Genomic DNA, 22,356 nt, shown 5'->3' with positions numbered 1-22,356 from the left:
CAGGGCGACGCTTTCATTCTCTCGCAGTGTTTAAAGTGACATGAAAGTGACGACATTGGCGCACTGTAACAAGTCATGTATCAGCATGTCCAACCAAACAACACAAATAATATTCACGCCAACGGTGAGTTATCGTTATCGTTCGCTAGTTTTTTTTTTTTTTTTTTTTTTTGTATTTTTTTCGCTTTTTGTCGCAAATTAGTGATGATTATTGGCAACATTTCCACTCAATCTCGTGGCTGTTCTGCGGTGCTAAGTGGCGGGCAAACAATTGCTCGAGCTGCAGCATGTGATGCCAGGTGTGCGTGCTTTTTCGCGTTTCTGCTCTGCCTTCTACTGCCTTTTTTTGCGTGTGAGTTCTGTGAGTGACGCGCATGCGCGTGTGCCAAAACGAGAAAAAGGAACGGTACATTACTGACCGGCTAACGGTCTTCCCTGTGTGTGAGTGCGTGCCCGAATGTGCCTGAATGTGCATGATTGCAGCAGAACAGCTGTTCTAATCAGCCAAAAACCGAGGGCCAAGCTCGTCAAAACAGCGTGTCCGTGACACACCCTCCCAAAAGTCCACTTCCCCGGGCGAAAAACCCACTAAGATCCCATAATTCCGCTCTAAGAACCCATCAAATGGACACGCTCCCAGGACGGACAATTGTTCTGATAAAAACAAATATGAACGGCTCTAATTGATTGACACTCCTTTTTGTTATCAGTGTGGTTCGATTTCTCGGTGAAGTTAACATCCCCAGACTTGGGGTCTTTGGGAGCACGTACTTAAGTTACCAAAAACAAAATCCATGGGCCCTAATATTTTATGTGGGAACTTAGCATACGATGGAAAGTGAATTCATTGATTTATTAGGTGCATCAACCGATAAACGCTCGCGATAAGATAGGGTTTAGTTCTGCAGATATTGTTCCTAGATATCAATAGTATTATATATTATATCGTATCTTTAATATCTGTATTTATTTATTTTATTATTATAAAACCCAAATATGTAGATTAAGGGGACTTTTAAGCGTTTTCTAACTGTTTTTAAGTAATATAAAATTTAAAAAGTTTCGTATCTTATATGGTATGATGTAAGACTCATAGTTAAGCCTTAGGACCTGCCTCTGCCCATTTAGTAATTGCAAACACTTTGAATAGACCGTACGACTTTTGTTCCGTTTCCTTTGCATTTTCTTAGGACCTGCGAGTACCTCTGCCCATTTGGTAATTGCGAACGCCTTGAATAGACCATACGACTTTTGTTCCGTTTCCCTTTCATCCGAGCTTGTTTACGTTAGTGTCCCCAAAAGCAATTTTTATGATGGCTAAACTTGGCCCCCATTCCCCGGCCCTCTCAGTGTCAGTTACGCAATCGTTAAAAGCTTATCAGTGGGTGTCGACTGTACCCCGACCCGCTGCCAGTGGCTATATCTGCATACGTATGTCCCCCAGATTTCGGCGCTCGTGGGCCAGGTGTTGCCTATTTTTAGGCGCCACCACCCCCCATTACTGGGTAAGAGGTCCAATTATATCGCTGTTAAGCCGGCTTTTCAGCTGGAAAAGCAGCTCGCCGAGCTGAGCCGAGATTCTTTGGCAGCCGGAAGCCCTCGAAGCCCAAAAGATGCAGTCGAGCGAGTCAAGGACAAAGTCAAGGCAACGCCAGAAGGGGTGGAATGGGCGGTTCATGGGTGCGTGGGCGTGCTTTGCTGGGTGGGCCAGTGGGTGGCTTGTCGTGACTGCAATTTGCACTTGACATAATTTGGCCACAAAGTGCTGTGCACTGGAAAAAAACTGGTGTTTTATGAATCGAAATGAATGTTAGAGGAGAATATTGAAAGCATTTTTGGGTTTTCTTAAGGAATATATAGAAGAACTTGTTCTCTATTAACTATTAAATGGGATTATATTTTGAGCATTTGTTTTAATTGATAGGTTTTTGTTTTCATTCTTTTTTACTAATTTATTAGCTTATTTTTAAAATGTTTTAATAAGTATTAAAGGCAATACTCAAGCATTTTCTTACGTGTCTCAGTATCTTCTTAAATAAAAAGGATTTTAGAAATCCATAATTTTCTAACTCACAACCTTCTAAACTAACTTCTTTATAAAAGTAGTACAGCATAGTATGTGATTAACATAAAAAGCAGAGGTCTTGCGCCTTTGGGATAGGCTTTACACGTTAAGAAACCTTGGAGATCATTCGAGCCTCTGAGACCTCTCCCATTACCCGTCAAAAATGATCTTTGCCTCATAATTTTGGCAGACAATGGCATAAATGTAGCATCTTCAGCACTTTGATTGCGGCATCTATTATAATCCGTCGACAGAGCAATTGCGGCACTTGGCCGCTCATTGTGCCCTGGCGCAAATGGTGGCGGCTGATGATCTGATGCATTTAGCTAATAATTTAGAACTGCTGTCATTAATCACACTTAGAGCGGGCTGTGTTGTCTCCCAGAGGCTGCCCCCCAGTTCCCTGGGATCTTGGCACTTTGCTCTGATGTTTGCTTGGCATGTGCAATCCGCTGACTGTGGGGGCAGTCCCGGTCTCAGTTCCGCCCCGTCGCCTCCCCGGCCCCGCCCACTCTGCCGGCCGCCTTGGGAAGGCGGAGAATCTCAGACCTCTATATAGCCACGTGTTATGGGAAGGTGTCTAGTGAACGGTTTTATAAGGCGTAATAAAACAATGTAGTTCCGAATCATTCTGAAAAAAATACGAGATTTAGATGCAAGGCACGCCCCCTTGACTCCACCGGTTATATAACTATATTTTCCAAAAAGATCTCTTATAAAATAAATAAATACCAGATTTAGGTCGCTAAATATATGACTTATTTTTATTTAGATTTTTTAATTTGAATTTTTGTTAAATTTGCACAGTAAATCACTCTATGATTTAACTTTAAGGAAAGATCTGTTATCTTCATTTAGTAACATACCATGTTTAGGTACCTAAAAGTAGGCTTCATTTTTATTAGGATTTTTTTAATTTGAAATTTTATTATATTGTAAAAATAAACATATGATTATCAAAACAGAAGATATTAGTTAGTATGAAATTAGATTTTTTAAAACATGAATTTGTAGTTTATTTTTATTTGATTAATTATATTTAATTTAATTTCATGTCCTATATTAATTGAATTTTTTTGTTTTTGATAAATGATGTACTTTTTCAGTTTAAACTTTAGTTTTGATACTTAAAATCTAAATTAAATAAAATTTTAAATTATTTTTAAAGACTGTATTTGAAAAACCCGAATTTTTCTATTAATTTTGAAATTTTAATGGTTTGTTTTAGTTTGACTTATATTCATATTCCTTAATTTATTTTAAAGCCTGTATATAATTTTTCGATATTTCGCTTAATGATGCCACTTTTTGCTTACTTTTTCAATGTAATTTGAATTTGAATTTCATTAATTGAATTATATTTACTGTCTAAATAAATGTTATCTATTATGTTATTTAATTTGGAATTTTTTTAATGATACACTTTTTCCCTCAGTGACTGAGGGCTAAGCAGCGTCGCAGTAGCTGAATTCATTTGAATGAACATGAGAGGAGGCATCACAGCCATCTCAGATTTTGGGGGCCAGGGCTAAGGAGTTCGTGCTTGTGCATTGTGCCCGCGTACTCGGCTTGTCCTTGGCTTTGTCATCTGGGCGGTGGGTGGCGGGTGGTGGGTCCTTGGGGCGGCCCCGCAAAGTGTGCTACGTGCTGCGTGCTTTTCGGGGGCGCAATTCCCCAGCTGCCGTGAAACTTTTACACCGCCGAAGCGGCGCTCAGGAATCGCAGAGCGCGTTGGGGGAAAGGCAGTGAAAGTTGGCGGCGATAGCGCAGCCTGCGAGCCGTTATCAGTTATCAGGACGAGATGTCCTGGCAAGGACATGGCCCACAGCGCCGGCGCCGTGAGCAGAGCTTTCCCGCAGAATACTGGTTTCCGTTCGCCCGCTTTCCCGACTTTGTCTATTTTTAACCCAGACTCAGGCCACATAAGTACCCACGAAAGCACATATATATACATCTATATGTATCCATGTACTTGGGCAGCTGGCAACGTCACCGGGAGCCGGCTTCCATTGCGTAAGTGCGGGGGTGCCATAAAAACAGGTGGCCACCGGGCAAGGGGCGTGCCCCACATATTCATATATGTACACATTATCCTATGTATACCCACACAGAGCCGACACGTGGACCGCTTTCGAGCGACAGCGGCAGCCGTCGCCTATAAAAATTTCATATATCTGATGAGAAACCCGGCAGAAGTTTGCACAATTTGCTTGAATCATTAAAGCCCCTGCTGCACGAAGGATAATCACTTTTGAATTAAATTTGTATTCTATCTTAGAGGGTGTTTGCGTAGGTAAACAAAAATGAAAGTCAACATTTTAGCAATTATTAAGCTGAAGAAAAATACCTAGAAATACTGTGATATGATTTTTCTGATCAATTAGAATACCTGCCTGCTTATAAGGTTTTAAAATCAAGCTAATAAAATCATATAAATTCTAGTTTTATATTTTCTGATAAAAATTTCATAAAGATGTAATACCTTATACATATTTTTCTGGATAATTAAAATACCATCTGGTATATAAGGTATTAAAATCTAGAAATACCATATAAATACTGCTACAAAAAATACCATACAGTAAAATGTTATCAAAAAACACCAAGAACATGATATAGATTAATTTTTTTTTATCTATTGATAGAAAAATACCATATTTTATCTATTGATAGAAAAATACCATATTGTATCTATTGATAGAAAAATACCATACAATACAAAAATATCTAGTCTGATTAAATGTCATCTAATTTTATCGTTCTGGTAATATATTTAGAGATTTTCCCACCCAAAGTTAGGGAGTAGGCAGCACACCCGGCGAATTCTTAGGGAATGTGCGGAAAAGCGGGGCAATGTGTGGGGAGGTGGGAGAAACGACGAGCCTCTGAAATTTATAGCCCGCCCACAAGCAAACTTTCGTGCTGTGCCCCTGTGTGAGTGTGTATCTGTGCGAGTCCTCGCGCACCTACGTCTGTGTGCGTGTCCTTGCCCAGCTACCAATAATTGAATGGCGCCCGAACAGGGAAAATGAGTTCAATGCCTCGAAGAGGACCTCCCTCGCGCCGCAAGCGCTCCATCTGTCTGGTGTTTGTGCACCCACTGAGGGCAACAGCTTGAGAAGCCAATTTCTGTGCTCTGTATTCGACCAGCGGCATTAAGCTTGCATGAGGAGCAGCGTGTTCTTGGCCTGCCCCCGGCTGCCAACTATTCGGCATTTCTAATTCCCAATTCCCATGGACAGGTGCCGCAGTCTCCACCATGCATAAGAGATAGCGACATCGGGAAATCAAACGGGAAAACGGAAGCAGGAGCTTGTTTGCCACTGCAGCTGTTCGAGGGTATTTTTAGAAGCCTTTTCCAATCAATTTGCATACTTTCGCATCGCTTACACTCGCAGATTCGCCAGCTATTTGCTGGCGTTTTTAAGTGATTTTTATTGTAGTTCTGTTTTGCAATCGCCCTGCACAGGCGAACTTTGTCTAATATTCTCGGCCGGCCCGAAACGAATCCAAATGAATTTATGGCTCTGTAATTATTACGGCCGATCATTAGCGTCATCGTCGCCGGCGCTGGCAGAGCAGTCCACCACAGCGCTCGCCGCGTCACGAGTCAATTAAAAATCAATTGGGTTAAATTGATATGCCAACAGAAGTGGCAGCGACAGCTCTTTGCGAACCGACGGCGCTTTGAATAGAGGAGAAACTCATGAAACTGGGGACAGAAATGCTGATTAGCACAAGATTATCTAACGAGATTAAGGGGGTTTATTCCCAGCTGTTATGATACCAAAAAATCCATCCCTTCTGCTGTCAAAAAGGGAAATAAATTAGAATGCGAGGTATACCATACTATTATATGGTCATCTTGAGATCGTATTCATGTGAATCCTATGAGGTTGGTGTCCCTACTACGCAGGCTAAAAGCTTCTGCGCAGACTCCCATAGAGAAGGTAGTTTTCTTATTTAATACAAAGCTTTAAAGATCTTTCTATTCACATTTATAAAGGGAATCTCGCTTTCAGATGATGCTTACACAACAGTTACACACTTGACATTTACATCTTTGCAAGGCCCTTTGTTCTGACACATTTCAAGGACCTTCGCGCTGGCTTTTGAAAGTGTTTCTCAAAAGCTGTCAAAAATGCACACCCCAATGCTTTTCCTTTACGAGTGTGTCACAATAACGGTGGCTAACAATGACAGCTAGTGCGAAGAGTAACCGTAATAGTTATAATAGCAGTGCACTGAGCAAAAAAGGGCCGTAACTAACCTAATATGAGTGATAGAAATTTAGAACCAAGGCCCATATGTTTGTTTTTCCCATGCCCAAGCACATACCAAATTTCCTATCGATCGAACAAATTTTGCTGCTATTTTTAGTTGGCTTCTTTGGGAATCGCCACAATGGGTCGCCGGAATGTATGCAACACTTCGAGCGCGGTAATAGCACATTTTTATGGCACATTTAAAAAGCATAAAAGTCGGGACAGCAATAATTTCTACATTTTCCTCTGTGTGTCTTATGATACTGTATTATTTTAGTTGCACGTTTCCAACAGTTTGCGGGCATTGTAAATTGGCGACACGCCCTCTCCGCCACCCACTTGCCTTAAGTGCACGGCTCGCCTTGACATTGACTTTGTCGTTCTTCAAAGAACCCCCATGCCACCCTTCCCACCCTGCGGAAGCTCAATTAACAAGGAAAGTTAAAGAAGACGGAGGGGGAGGTCTACCGAGCTACATACGTTAGGGACAAACGATACATTTCAATTAAGAGTGGGGCGAGCGGCGTTTCGACAGCATCCAATAAAACACCATGGAGCAGGGGAGCCGGGGTCCGAAGAAGAGGTGCCAGAGGTGGGAATGCATGACGCAAATGGAGCACAGCACATATTGAAAGCATAGCCTTTCATAAACGGTTCGGGAGGTTCATGCGCGGGCAGATATCGCGAAGGAAGGGGTGTTGGAAAAAGAGAGACTTCTGACGTTCTAATTTGAGTTTAAAATGTTCTCAAAAATATAACGTTATTTTTGAAGTTAAAAATGTTTTCATTGTGCTTGAATCCAGTTTATAATTTTAAAATCCTTTTGACTTTTCTCTTTTCACAATTTTGCTCTTATATTGAGAACATTTATACCAAAATGTACTTGCACTGCTTTTAAGAATCAATGTTCTCAAATCAGAAATATTGTAATTGCGCATTTCTCCATTACTGATTGACTTTAAAATCTGTTTACCTTAACTCTTCTCACAATTTTGCTCTTATATTAAGAACATTAATACCAAATTCAAGAATCAATGTTCTCAAATCAGAAATATTGTAATTGCAAATTTATCCATTTTTGATTGACTCTATAATCTGTTTACCTCTTCTCTTCTCACAATTTCGCTCTTATATCGAGAACATTAATACCAAAATGTACTTACACAGTTTTCAAGAACCAATGTTCTCAAATCAAGAGTAATGTAATTGCCCATTTCTTAACAATTTGAAAATAATTCGTAGCGCTAACCTAAGAAAGGATTCCACAATATTAATCCCGCAAATATACATACCAAAAAATTTAAATAATAACCTCTGAATAATAATCACCATTTTATTCATTTTGAACTTAATAAACAATTTTTGATTGGTCTCATAATTATAGCTTTATTAAACCCGATCGATTTTGCTTAACACAAGCCAAAGAAGATGCAAATGTGGCAGTTTAATAGTCGCCACACTTTTGCATTGTCAAACCACAGTAACCTTTTAAAGATTTCCTTGTGCCAGCAATATTTGGCTTAAATAATTAGCATCAGCCACTTCTAGGCGGATTGCAACCGGTTTGCCAGTGGCTTCGGTGGCAAAACAATTGAATTTAACGCCGATTAGGTTTCAAATAGATTACAACTGGTTCTTACCAGATTTATCAGCAGAACTTATGGTCTTGAGAATGTGGGAGGAAACCAATAAATCGAAAGCGAATCTCTGGAATTAACATAAAGTTTTAATTCGCGATTTCTCAACACGTGTAATCCGCTGGCATTTTGGACATGGACTTGGGACCGGGAGCGGGCCATTGACACTTTCGCCGGGACTTGGAACTCGGGACTGGGAACTCGGGACTGGGAACTCGAGACTGGGAACTCGGGACTGGGAACCCGGGACGTCTGTCGATACAGAACAAATCAATTAGGCGAATGGAGAGTGCTTTATTTCGGTGGCATTTGTGGCTCGCGTGTCCGCCGAGGGTTAAGCAAACACTTGCAACCAAGTTCCTTGATTGATTCGGTGGGGCGAGGATTGGAGGATGGTTGTGCCCAGCCCGAGTGTCGGAAGGTGAAGCGCGGACACTCGATCCGCCAGGCGATCAATCAGTCCATCAGTGGGCCATCCAGGCATTGGCTCTAATTAGCACAAACGAGTTTGCGACACAAGTGGAGAGAGCTTTGCATGCCTCGCTTAATTAAGAGAGCTTACGCTAATAAGTAAACAAGTAGTGATAAATAATTTAAATTCGAATACATTTTCACTTAGAAAAGAGGAGATATGGCCATTGACAATTTGTAGAAACGTATATTGTTCTGAAAAAGCATTTTTTTGACAATGGCCTTAAAATACATTTTGATTATATCTCAAAAAAATAGAGAAATTCTTACTAACTAAATATTCTACACTTTGGACCTTTGGTTCTTGTCTTAAGTTACTTTTGATATTTGAGTCACCAAAATCTTGGCTCCTACCCTCTGCCCAGGATCAGTGGATCCGTCCTTGCTCTCCCACCCGATTATTTTCGATTCAAGAATTTCTGACGCGACGCCCGCAACAAAATTAACTGAAAATATTTACCAACGGCGGCCGGCAGAGGAAAATCGGTTTTGTTTGGCCGCCTGCCAATCGAGATGCACGAACTTCCCCCGCCGAGCTTTGCATATTTGAAATACTCATTTGCAGCAGCTTTTCCTCGACCCAGAAATTTGGCCGAGCAGCGCGTGATTATTACTCATTTTAGTGCCGCTGACGTAGGCAAAGCGACTTCCCATCCTCCCTGGAGTTGGCCAAGTGCACTGAAAGAAATGCGTGCTTAATACGCACGACAAGTGTGCTTTTTCCCCCACTCAAATATAGTTTAGGGGTCGGTTTATCACCTTATTATTTAGACAACAATCGGGGGGTATATGAAAATGTTTACTCTAACTAGTCTATAGATAGAACCAATTCCAATGTGAGAAAATTCGTATTATCTCGACGAAATAACTCAGAAATTCTCAATTCGGTGGGCTCTTTTTTTTCGCCTGCTTGGACCATCTCCAAGACAGCAAGTTCTATTATATGTAATGCATTTATAGTTAAGATTTAGGATTTATTGTGTAACTCTTCTTATAATATAAGCTTCAAAGAGCCTTGAGTTCCCTAAGTACTTTCCATACTTGTGTCAAAATATGATTAATTATGCGCACTGACGTCGCTAGACTTAAATTGATTTGTTGCACATCGGCACAGTATAAATACCGGGTGATTATGATAGGGCAGATATCCCCTTGAAGACCGACAATTTCGGAATGCCCCCATCACGGCGGCCGCTGCTGTTATCACTCTAATATCATTGCACTTTTTGCTTGAGTGTTAAAGTGCCTAAGTAATTAGCGGGCGAAAGTCAGCCGACAAGCCCAAACAATGTTCGACCCCTGAAAATACGAAGATATATCGCACACCCACACACAATTATCCGCGGAGGCTACGTGCATCGCTGGGCGTAGGTACAATTCGCCCAAAGCCAGGTACAGTGGTCACTCTGATGTGGAAATAACAATTGTTTTACTGTAGGAAGAAATCAGAAATTGTTCTTCTATGACCTAGCTTGTTATAAAGTAAATACAAATTATAAAGAAAATGAGAATACTATCAAGTAAGAGCAGGAAACTCAAGAATTCGCGTTTTTTGATTTATTTCTAGATGGAAATCGAATCGAGCGCTTTTATCAAAAACTCTTTGTTATTAAAATGTTCCAATTCCGATTGGAAAGTGTGAATCTTAAGAATTCGCGTTTCCGAGTAATAACTGTAAAAATCTCAAGAATTCGCGTTTCTTTAAATATTTAAAAATGTAAAAAGCTGATTATAATCAGGTTTCAATTTTCGAGTGACTACTATATATGTTTATATATATTTAAAAATGAAAATGTTATCGTTATGCTCAAAAGTCCTTGGTATTATAAAGCTGAATATAATCTGGTTTCAATTTTCGAGTGACTACTGTATGAAACTCAAGAATTCGCGTTTGTTGATATTTTTCGAATAAAAATCTAATCGAATGGTTTGCTGTACTCACACATCTAAAGCAATGCAAAGCTAAATTTAATCAGGTTTCACTTATCGCGCGACAACTGTAGGCATCCAATTGCAGGCATTGAGTTCATGTGGCGCGTTATGTCTGGGGCGTCGAGTGGCTGACAAGACGAATCGGAATCACATTTAATAGAACTGTTCAAAGAACGCGACCGGCAAAGGGGGTATTTTGAGGCTGGCTCGTGTTCAGCTTTAATTGACCATTAGTTTGTGGAGTCAGTGGCTGGTTGTCAAGTGGCTGTATTCGCAGATGAGATTCAAGTGGATGAAAAGCTGATGAAAAAATCATTAATTATAATGCAATGTTTTACAGAATCCTAACTAATTAATGCATTTTACCTTAAAATCGTTAAAAAAAGTGCTTATTTCCAAGCTTTTCCATACAAATAATTAATTTCAAAAATAAACACAAATATATTATGCATTTAGTTATCATTGTCAAACGAATTTTATTTCTGATAATTGTTATTGATAAAATGCCTTGCTATAATTTTTGCCAAGAACCTAATATGACCCCTGTTTAAATGATTTTATGGGGAAATAGTGACAGTACGACGTGCTCGAATGCATGAAAAAGTCGAGGTAATCGACTTTCTGAGCGTCCCAACTATTTGTTTATTTTTGCCGCCGCCCTGGCAAAAATGTGCACTAAGTACTCGGTCACTTGTTGACTTGCAAAGATCCCAAAGTAATGTATCCGACCCGCCCACTTTGCGCCCCGCCACGCCCCCTTCGACAAGTGATCAACAAAACGGGGGAAAAAATAAAACGAAAAATGCTCACAGGCCGCGTGACTTTTATGACAGAAAATACATTGAGAAAAAAAGCGGGGCAAGAAGAAGCTGAAAGACGACCGAGAGCTTAACGTAGGAATCGTTTATTTATGTTTATGTGCCCACGTATATATAGAGAGTCTGTGTGTAGACGTATATTATTTATTTTTAAACGCACGTTGGAAGTCAGTTAAATAATGTTAAAAAATGAAAGCCAAGGGGTAAGTAAGGAAATATTTTAAAAATGATATTAGAAAATTTGATTGAGTGTATTTGAAAATTTAATAAGAGCTGTTTGAATAAATCTGAATACGTATACTTAACGTAACATAACGCATACGCAGTGTTGCACTAAATCCGATTTATGGAATAAAATGTACTATATAAATTTTATAACCCACTTTTTCACATCTGATTTGTGGTATAACAATTAATGCTAAAATACCAATTAGGTATTTGAATTCGTAATCTAAATATGAATACGTATACTTAATGTATATTACGCATACGCAAAGTGGCACCAAACCTTTTTTAATTTCTTTTGATTTGGGGATTAAAAATCATACTATTTATATTTACCAACATTTTTTAAAATCTTACTTGCCAAAAAAATTATATTTAATATAGTTAATAATCTACTAATAATTAAAATGCTGATTTAGTTGATAATAAATTCTTCTGATTGCGTATACTTAATGTAATATAACGCATACGCAGGGTTGCACCAAACCTTTTTTTAATTTCTTCTGGCTTGGGGAATAAAAATAATACTATATTACATAAAGAAATCTTTTTTAAAAAGCTTTTTCTTAGAATAGAAATAAAATTATATTTAGTTATTAACCCACTTATAATTAAAATGCCAATTTAGTTGATAATAACGAAATATCACGCATACGCAATGTTGCACCAAACTACCTTTTTTAAAAATCGTTTACTTTGGAAAATAATACTATCGATATATGTTAAATAACCCACTTTTAATTAAAAATGAATGCTATTACCTTGCCACGCGCTGTGCTGGTGCATACGTAGGCGCTTCGGCGTGTGTATCCAAATCTCTCGGATACGTATTATATTTATGCTCGTGCAGATATCTATCTGCTCAGCACACTATCTCCATACATATACGATTTTTGGGGGCAAGTCCAGTGGCGGAATCGAGTGGCAATAGTGCGGGCAACTTTGGAGCTATGAGTGTACATGGGGTGTTATGTACAGCCGCGCGCTGGGCTGATGAAATTTCGACGCCTCGTGGGCGAGAGCCCAAGAACCCGAGATCCAGTGACGTAGAGCTCCAGACTTTCGGGGGCCCAAGAGATACCCAGAGACGGGTGTGAAAGTGGGCCCAGGGATGGCTGCCGCGGCGCAGCACATGACCATTAATAAGCGGCCAATTGAGCCAAATGAAATGCGCAACCAACAATCAATTGAGAGGAGCCGATGAATGGAGGCGACCGGGAGTGATTATGCCCACACTATATACTGCACATTCGGGCGAGCGCCGAGTGAGAACCTTCTGACGTCGCCAGGGAAATTAGTCGACTAATTCAATTTGAAATTTTTATGCAAAGCTATTAATAGCCGGCGGATCGAGCGGGCGAGCGCGGGCGGATGGATGCCTTCACCTTGACAATTCTATAATCAAAATATATATCAAACCAGCCGACGACAGTCGCCGCGAATTGCATAAATCAGTCGCCAGGAGGAGGACTTTCGTACATACGCAGTGTGTCACGTAGTCAGCAGGGCGAAGAGAAGAAAGCTAGAGAAGTAACTAGGTTCTATTGTAATAAAAAATCCTAATATGGGCTTGTTATGATCGCTTAAGTTGGCCTCTTCCTCTGATTTAATTGATAAATGCATATATTTAATTAATAAACATATATTTTCTTTAAAAACATAATAAGTAATCCCCTTTGAAATCCAATTATTTATCACGCTTTTACTGGTCTTCATAAAACTAAATATTGTAATTAATTCACAGTCTTAAATGGCTAAATTAAAAGAATATTTTTTTAAATCATTAAAAATATTTCCATCCCAAAACAAATGTTTTTTTTCCCAGCATACCGCATATTTAAATCTGAGTTATGGCAATTTGAGTTAAACTGCATAGAAAATGAAACAGAACTGAATAAATGCATATCTTAGACACTTGACAATGGGTTTGTGTAGACATTTCGTGAAAGCAGGTTCTAGGCTTATGGTTATGACGTCTTTAAACCAGTCACTCAGAGTCCCGAGCTCTTGTGTTCAATTCCATTTGTATTTATTCCTTAAAGTTATCCCCGATAAAATGATATGAGGTCCTGCCAGCTCAACCCTTGACGTGGGACGCTGTTATTATTATCCTCGGCTGGCTGTGCCCTTGCTAGGCATCGCGTGGCGCATCTTGTTTGGAGAAAGTGGTTGCTCTCCCCCGTCATCGGCTGTTTTTCCGGCGCTCGGCTGTCACCCGACGCCGCCCGAGTGCCGCCCGAAGACGGCTCGGGTGCCGCTCGGGTGCCGCTCGGCTGCCGCTCGGCCGAAAGCTCCCGCCGGGCGGACTATTTGACGCCGCCAAGAACTGGGATGCGAACAGTTGCCTGCGAATCGCCGCCCACTGCGCTACTCTTTTTGGCCCGCTCTGGTCTTTAGAACACTTCTTGTATTCGTATATATACTGTGCATATACACACCTATATATACACATTCGTCTTCGCTGAGAGCTGAAATTCGCGGCGAAATAATTTTAGCAACTTGTTATCCGTCCATGCCATGCGCGATAAAATATCACAACTATTTTGCTTGCAAAAGAACGCATGCAAAAATAATTCAACAGATAATAACAGAGGTGTGTGTGTGTGTGTGAGAGTGTGTCACAGGTTCATTCATAAACTCCGGCTACACAGCAAGAAAAAGTGTGCGGCCCCATATCCCCATATACGATGCGCTGCGGTTGTTTATGCTCATAAGAAATACGAATCATCTTTTTTTTCTGGTGGCTACCTCCCATGCTAATTCCTGTGTTCTGTTCTCTCTTTTCTCAATGCGATCCTCCGCGATCCTGCAGGACATAATGTGTCAACAAAAGCAACGACCAACGGGACCATGTGCGCCAATGGGGCTCCTGGGACAGAAGGGCCCGAAGCGCCAGAGACCGACGCATCAGGGACCGGGCGGATGCGGAAGCCGCTGGAGAGGAATGGCTCAACGCAGAACCACGTTGTTCACCTCGAGAGAAGGTAGGGATCGCCCCGCGAGGGCCCATCGAGAACACATGCCCGGGTTATCAGGCGGTTTATCTCAAGAGGGATTTTCAAACACTCAAACATAGTCAAAGGTTCCCCACATGTCCTATCTGTAGGATCTAAAAACATTGTTCTTAAAAGATCTGGAAATACGCTTCTAAGTGCCCTTCCTATAAGATCTTACAACTATGTTCCTTAGGATCTGGCATCAATCATTTTTTCTAGAGCTCTATATATTCTTCTATATTTATTCAAAATATACTTAATTTATTTATTAGATCCTGCAATAGCTTAAAAAAGATATTTAAAATTTGTTAGATTCCAACGGAATATCAAATATAAAAAGAAAATATTCCACTTGTATTCCATTTAAAACAAAATATTTAATTATTATGAGTTTGAAGTACTGCAGAACATTTAGAAAGTATATAAATATTAAAGAAATGTTTTGTAATTTTTTTTTTAGAAAAAAAATGTAATTACAATCTGGAATTTGATCCAATTTAAATATTTTGGTTAGATACTTCATGTTTTCCGATGAACAAAATTAAGTCAAATATTAATTTGTTGAACCTAAGGTCACCAAAATATGTTTTTTATTTCATAAGAGTTTTTTTTAAGAAAGTTTAAAAACGGAACAAAAGGGGTTCTCCACATACCCTAGCAATATTATTACATTTTTGTTTGCAGTGCAGTCGTAACCATTTTCTATTTACTTTCCCAAAAACGCGCTATCCACTTGATTTGATTTTAACACATTGCTGTCAATTAAACGATTGGCCCAACTCACTGAAAATTAACAAGTTCGCACATATAGCTTAGACATCTATCTACGAGTGTTTATTTATTTAACTTAAGACTTCACTAAAAAGATCTCAATGATGAAATCTTGTAGTTATGAGTTAGTTATAGCCAATTTTAACTGAATATTTGGAGAGCTCTAGCTTCTAGTTAAAAGGATTTTGTAAACAAATGTCAGGGGATATATTTTTAGTAAGACTGATAATTAATTATTATTCATTGCTAAATAAAAGCCTTGATACTATATAAATATTGTAGATATTAACCCCTTTCCCTCTTCGATTTCAGGCTGGGCCTCTTCAGTGGGGTGGCTTTAATTGTTGGAACCATGATAGGTGAGTGTACAATTCGTTCGGAGACGCCTTCAGCCGACCCAATTGCTAAAACAAATGCATAAAACATGAGCCAGGAATGTCGCAGAGGCGGGGGGAACGAAACCAAAATGGCCCCTCAGAGCACGAACACGCAATTTTCCTTGGATTGTGTCAAACGATTCCACTGTTGTTTGAATTCGCTGCCCGTTCCTGCTTGTCAAAACATCTTTCTCTCGGGGAGTCGCTGAAAAATATTGAGACACATTGTCTGTTTTCTGGCTAAGATTGGAGACGCGCATGGCCAAAAATACGTACGCATAAATTTGGCTATATGTACGGCCTGGCAAGGCACATACAGACGGCTCCGGCCCCGGCCCCAGCCCCGGCCCCGGCCTATATGTACGCGGTGTCCGTCTGCGGGTGATATATTCTATAGATACGCCATCGACGTGGGAACGAAAGTGCGGGGGATTGCGTGGATTAAGGGCACTTTCCAGGCATATTTTCAGGGGCGCAAAAGTGGCGGAGGGTCTGGTTACAGGCAGTACAGCAAGGGTCAAAGCAGGAGTGCCGAAACTTTGAGATAAGTTTTCAAAAAGTAAGGGATTATTAAACGACTTTAAGTTCGGCTATCATGGGTTTCTCACAGTCTCTTCCCACTTTATGTAGAAATTCTTTTTTAGATATTATATTTAATGTTGATCTAAAGATATGATAGGTTTACTATCAAGTCACATCAATTTCCTACCATTTTGTAAAGTATTACACCTAAAAAGACTTTAAACTAAAACTATATATGTATATGTTAAAGATATGATAGACTTGCTATTTTATACCATATCATATCATATCAATTTCCTCAAATGTAGTATAATATTACACCTAAAAAGACTTAAAACGTAAACTATTTTTATATATCTTAGAGATATAATGTGTTTGCTATTGTTATCACCTTATCAATTCTAATCTTTTCCCTAAAATGGGGTATAGTACTATAACCAGAAAAGTTTTTAAACTCTTACAAAAATAATATTAGAGGTAAAAAATATCCTTAAGGCTTAGTTATCCCCACCATGTTGACCGCCACTGTATGCCTTCTAAAACCTGGGTTCGGGAGAGGTAGTTAAAAATATATTTATGACACGGCTAGCGCCTACTATCGCCGCTGCACTTTGACCTTAGGCAATGGCGCCAGATGAGGCACGTTACCAAATTGTTGCACGCCTCCAGTGCGAGTGCCCCGAATCTCTCTGCAAAACCCACTATTTGCCAGTATTGCGCATTCGCCGCGTGGTCGGAGCTTTCGCCGAACTTTCGCCCGCCCACTGATGACGTCTGCAACTCCCCCGATGGTGTCTATACGCAGACCGCCTCATTAGCATACGCGAATCAATGGGAAAAGTAGGGAAAACAATGCGGCCCCTAATCAGCTGTTTTTCCGGGCAGCAGCTGTGCCGTTCTATATATACACCTTATATCTATATCTATGGCCATACCTACATCGTGTCTTTTCCCTTTCTCGTCCACAGGGTCTGGAATTTTTGTGTCACCCTCCGGTCTACTGGTTCGCACTGGTTCCGTTGGAGTTAGCTTTATAATCTGGCTTGCCTGTGGCGTGCTCTCTCTGCTGGGTAAGCTGCCTCCCACTAACCACCCCGAAAGCGGCCCACGTGCAACTGACCCACTTGGCGACGCCAAGTGGCCAAGTGGCCAGGTCCCAAATCCGACCCTGCACTCATCACAACTTGTTGCACGGCTGGCAGGGGGCCAAACTTTCGCGGAATCTCGCACCTCCCAGTGTTGTGCACTATGCACTCGGAGAAAAACTCTTCCAAATGATATTGAAAGAGAGATATTTTATAAGGAGCATTCATTGTTATAAGATTTTAAATGTATTTCCTAATATTTTTGTATATCTACCCTTTAATTGATAAGGTTGATCATGATCATATGATCCTTTCTTAAAAAATAATAAGAACGGAGCATATATTATCCTAAAAACAACTCCAAGTCAAATGTGTTGGATCTTTATATACCATGTTTAATATACAAACTGTTTTAATAATTTCCTATATAATATTTATATTTTTACTATAATTTCATGTACAACCCCTTGATGCTTTCAAATTTTTAGAAATGAAAACAGAATCTTAAACATTTAATATCATTCCAAGTTCAAGTTCCCCAGTTCCACATAATTTCTAATTCTTAGAACCATGCTACTACCTATAAAGATTTTCAAACCCATGATCTCTTCTTAAATTTACTCAAACAAAGACAAAAAATCACAGATAGTTTTATACTATATATATATTATTTATATATTATAACCTCAGTTCTAATAATTTAAACCTTTTCCAACACCTCTCCCCCTCCTATTCCAGGCGCTCTGGCGTACGCTGAACTGGGCACGATGAACACATCGTCGGGGGCGGAATGGGCCTACTTTATGGACGCCTATGGACCGGCGCCGGCGTTTCTGTTCTCATGGGTATCGACTTTGGTGTTGAAGCCATCTCAAATGGCTATAATATGCTTATCATTTGCACAGTACGCCGTTGAGGCCTTTGTGACGGAATGCGATCCGCCCAGGGGCGTGGTCAAGATGGTCGCCCTGGTGGCCATAGGTAAGATCAATACTCTGGGATCCTTTGCCATATTATGAACTGCATACTAATGAGTGCCCTTCCCGCCCCCGCAGTGATGATCCTGTTCGTGAACTGCTACAGCGTCAACCTGGGCATGGCCGTGCAGAACGTGTTCACCGCCGCCAAGCTGGTGGCCGTGGTGGTCGTGATCTGCGGCGGAGCCTACAAGCTGATGCAGGGCAACACGCAGCACCTGTCGAACGCATTTAACGGCCCGATGCCGAATGTGGGCTCCATCGCCACGGCCTTCTACACGGGGCTGTGGGCCTACGATGGCTGGAACAACCTGAACTACGTAACCGAGGAGATCAAGAACCCCAGCAAGAACCTGCCGCGCTCGATCATCATCGGCATTCCGCTGGTGACGCTCTGCTACGCGCTGATCAACATCTCCTACCTGGCGGCCATGTCGCCGCAGGAGATGATCGAGTCGGAGGCGGTGGCCGTCACCTTCGGCAACCGCATCCTGGGCGTGCTGGCCTGGCTGATGCCGCTCAGCGTCACCATCAGCACCTTCGGCAGCGCCAACGGCACGCTCTTCGCAGCCGGCCGGTAAGGATAATCACAAGATAATGGCAAAGCTGGATGCAATCTGCAAAAATATTACTTGAAACATTGAGCTATGCATATTCGATTTAGGATATTTAGACTGTCCTTTACTTTTATAAACTTGCTTTATGGAACGGATCTATTCAAAGTCATTCAGCTTTCGATTATTAAATATTTAAGTTCAAAAAGTTCTTAATAATATAATAGTAACTTTTGGAGCTTAAGTTCCAAAGATTTTCGTAGTATATTAATATTTATTACATTTTTTATTATCATTCAATGTGATTTTATAAATTAACTTTGAAAAGAGCTTAGTCCAAATAGCAGATAGCATACCTTTTTATTGCCATTCAAGAACGTTTAGTTCTTAAAATTTAATATATGAACATGTAACTTTTTCTGAATTTGTATGTGCTTTAAAGCTTTATTTTCAAAACATTAAAAACAAAAAATAAGATTTAAAAAATAACTTTAAAAGAAGCTTAGTCCAAAAGTCTCAAATTTGTAATCAAGAACATTAAGTTCTTGAGATTTGAAATATGAAATTGTAATTTTTCTTACAGTTTACAAATGAACTTTGAAGCTCTTGAGAGTTTATTCTGTTGTGAAAATTTTAACAATAATTTAAATACATAAATACTAGAAAAAGAGAGCTAAAAATGTTGCAGTTTTGTATCAGGTTGCTGTAAAATTGAAGTTCTTGTTCTATATATTTTTGAAGCATCCATTTGAATGTTGATTTTTCCTATACCATTCCAGCCTCTGCTTTGCGGCCAGCCGAGAGGGTCACCTGCTGGACATCCTCTCCTACGTGCATGTGCGTCGTCTCACACCTGCTCCGGGGCTGATATTCCACGTAAGCATCCAACACTACCCCCTGGGGTAGGCCCCTGCGTAGACTTTGCATTACCAAGCACACTAACAAGCCAACATGCGCCCTCCCTTGCGATTATACGTACATCTAACTGCTACTCCTAAAGAATCCCATTCGAATCCCATCCCAAGAACCCCACCTATCACTGACCGGCAAGAGCATTCCCCTATCACCTGTCTGACCATGTGAATGCTCACGTATCGATCCGATCCTCGTTCTAAACTCCCCTCTTTCTCTGTATCTTTCTCTGTGCGTACTTATCCCCGTCTCCAGTCGCTGATTGCCTCGGCAATGGTGCTGCATGGCACGATTGATTCGCTGATTGATTTCTTCAGCTTCACCGCCTGGATATTCTACGGCGGAGCGATGCTGGCCCTGATCGTGATGCGCTACACCAAGCCCAACTACCCACGGCCCTACAAGGTGCCGATCATCATTCCCGTTGTGGTCTTGGTCATCTCCGTGTATCTCGTGGCGGCACCAATTTTCGAGACCCCGCGCATTGAGTATCTGTACGCCATGATCTTCATCTTCGCGGGCCTGATCTTCTACGTGCCCTTCGTGAAGCTCGGGATGACGCCGAGGTTTATGAGTAAGTAGATGCAGTTTAGGGAAGCAAGCTAAACGATTCCATATGATATGATATGATATAATATGATGTAATATGATATAATATGATATAATATGATATAATACGATATATCATGATATTATATGATAAAATATGATATTATATGATATAATATAAAACGATATAATATGATATGATATAATATTATACATATGATACAATATGATATAATATGATATATCATATTATATTAATGTGATATGATAGAATATGATATGATATATTATTCGATGTAATGTGATAAAGAACGATGTTTTATGATATAATACAATGTATTATGATATTATATGATATTATATGATATAACATGATATTATATGATATAATATGATATAATATGATATAATATGATATAATATGATATAATATGATACAATATGATTAAATATGATATATCATATTATATTAATATGATATGATAGAATATGATATGAAATGATATGATATGATGTGTTATGAAATGATATGATATGATATTATTCGATGTAATGTGATATAGAATGATGTTTTTAGATATAATACGATATATCATGATATTATTTGGTATTATATGATGTAATATGTTATAATACAATATATCATGATATTATTTGGTATTATATGATGTAATATGATATAGTACAATATATCATGATATTATTTGATATTATATGATATGATATGATATATGATTTCAATAACCATCACCTGCAGCCTTCCAGTTCTAATCCCGACTTCCTCTCCCCGCAGACAAGGTGACGCTGTTCTTCCAGCTGCTGTTGGAGGTGGTGCCCACCTCATCGATGGCCATGTTCGAGTGATAGGAGCCCCCGGAAGTGCTCGAGTTACACGGGGCCACCGTTCTCGGAGGGAGAGAAGCAAATACATTCACTTAATTACTATACAAACGCGGATATACCAGGAGTGAAGCATGCAGACAGGATGCCCAGGGGTTGAGATGGGAGTGCGGCGACGGTGGAGTGTTAGGAGCAACATATATTGATATACTAGACGTTGTCGTTGACACAGTAGTGCTAGAGAAACAGAAACTATTTGAAATAGTCTTTTATGCTATGAGCTGGTTATATCCAAAGATTATATATGAGTATACAGATATTTAGTGTGGTTACAAGCACGCATTTGTGTGTATCTTATGTAGTGCGCATAGGCCAAGTTGCATAGTTGATACGTACGCACGTTTATACAAACGAAGCAAATCTATATATACATATATTTTCGTGTTCTATTACCCAAAGATCGAGACAAGTGACAGGAACAACTAGAGAAAGCCACACAGCAGTTGAAGTATCTTTGCCAAGCGGTTGGAGGAGTGCAGGGCCCCGCGAGCAATACCTGGTACTTGCGGAGGGGCCAGGGTTCGAGGGCAGTGCCGCCAGGATCGATCCGTACCACCAATCCGTACATTACCCACCTAAACAGTGAACACTCGCCGCAGAGCTCTCGGGCTCATCCCTGCCTGTGCTCACTTCGACTTCCCGTTGGCGTTGTACTATACCCACATTATATGCGAGTTTATCGATCTAGCGATCGGCTGGAATAGCAATATTTATCTATATATATGTATATGTGTGTGATGGACCGGGGATTCTGCCGATGACGGGTCCAGCGAGGAGGCGGGAAGGGTCGAGGGCTAAACACAAACATCCCAACCGAATGTTTCTAACCCTGTGCGACTAGTGCGCCACCTGGCGGTCGGGGATCGCGCGTGAAATTCGTAGGACTGCAAGTAGGCATTAAAGATTTGTAATTGATACCAAAGTAGGGTAGAGAAATCAAACACTGAGAAAATCGAACAAAAAAATAGGAAAAGCAAGAAAAGCAAGAAAAGAAAGGCAAACATGAACACCACTATGGATACTTGTTAAACACACTTTTTGCGACCTCTGTCCGCTTTGACAAATCGTCGCAGCCAAAGCTAGAACTAGATGATTACTGATTACTTTAACTTTGCCAGTTTTTTTTTTAATTTTTCGGAGGATTCGTCGTGCCCGAGTTAGAAAAGGACAGCAGATGCAGGTGCCGTCTCGCTTGCACCCAAGTGCCGGCTGCAAATACAAGAATTTACAATTTTTTTTTAACAATAACTTTGATTTTTTTAATTCGCGCTTTGCTTTCATGCTCTCAATCGTCTGAACC

General features: G+C 40.2%; 1 protein-coding gene across 3 annotated transcripts; it reads left to right on the top strand.

Moving 5' to 3' along the window:
* LOC108025826 (b(0,+)-type amino acid transporter 1) lies at window positions 1-22,052 on the top strand. Of its 3 annotated transcripts, XM_017096481.3 has the most exons (10): window positions 13,754-14,006; window positions 14,226-14,397; window positions 15,493-15,539; window positions 17,048-17,149; window positions 17,903-18,009; window positions 18,070-18,145; window positions 18,220-18,718; window positions 19,475-19,571; window positions 19,863-20,181; window positions 20,950-22,052. In XM_017096481.3, the coding sequence occupies exons 1-10, from the start codon at window positions 13,931-13,933 to the stop codon at window positions 21,018-21,020; spliced, it is 1,566 nt and encodes a 521-aa protein (XP_016951970.1). In that variant the 5' UTR covers window positions 13,754-13,930; the 3' UTR covers window positions 21,021-22,052. The 3 variants fall into 3 exon arrangements, with proteins under 3 accessions (XP_016951969.1, XP_016951970.1, XP_016951968.1); XM_017096480.3 differs by lacking the exon at window positions 13,754-14,006 and adding an exon at window positions 1-124 and having other exon boundaries at window positions 17,903-18,145; XM_017096479.3 differs by having other exon boundaries at window positions 17,903-18,145.
* The last annotated feature ends 304 nt before the right edge of the window (window positions 22,053-22,356 follow it).

Source organism: Drosophila biarmipes, chromosome X (assembly GCF_025231255.1).
Source record: "Drosophila biarmipes strain raj3 chromosome X, RU_DBia_V1.1, whole genome shotgun sequence".
Taxonomy (NCBI): Eukaryota; Metazoa; Arthropoda; class Insecta; order Diptera; family Drosophilidae; genus Drosophila; species Drosophila biarmipes.
This window is presented reverse-complemented; position numbering and strand designations above follow the sequence as displayed.

Excerpts from the sequence above, each read along its gene's own strand:
- LOC108025826 (XM_017096479.3), top strand. The coding sequence starts at position 13,931 with ATGCGCGATAAAATATCACAACTATTTTGCTTGCAAAAGAACGCATGC. Across the intron at positions 14,398-15,492 it reads GTTGTTCACCTCGAGAGAAG|GCTGGGCCTCTTCAGTGGGG; the intron begins GTAGGGATCGCC and ends CTTCGATTTCAG. Across the intron at positions 18,719-19,474 it reads ACGCTCTTCGCAGCCGGCCG|CCTCTGCTTTGCGGCCAGCC; the intron begins GTAAGGATAATC and ends ATACCATTCCAG.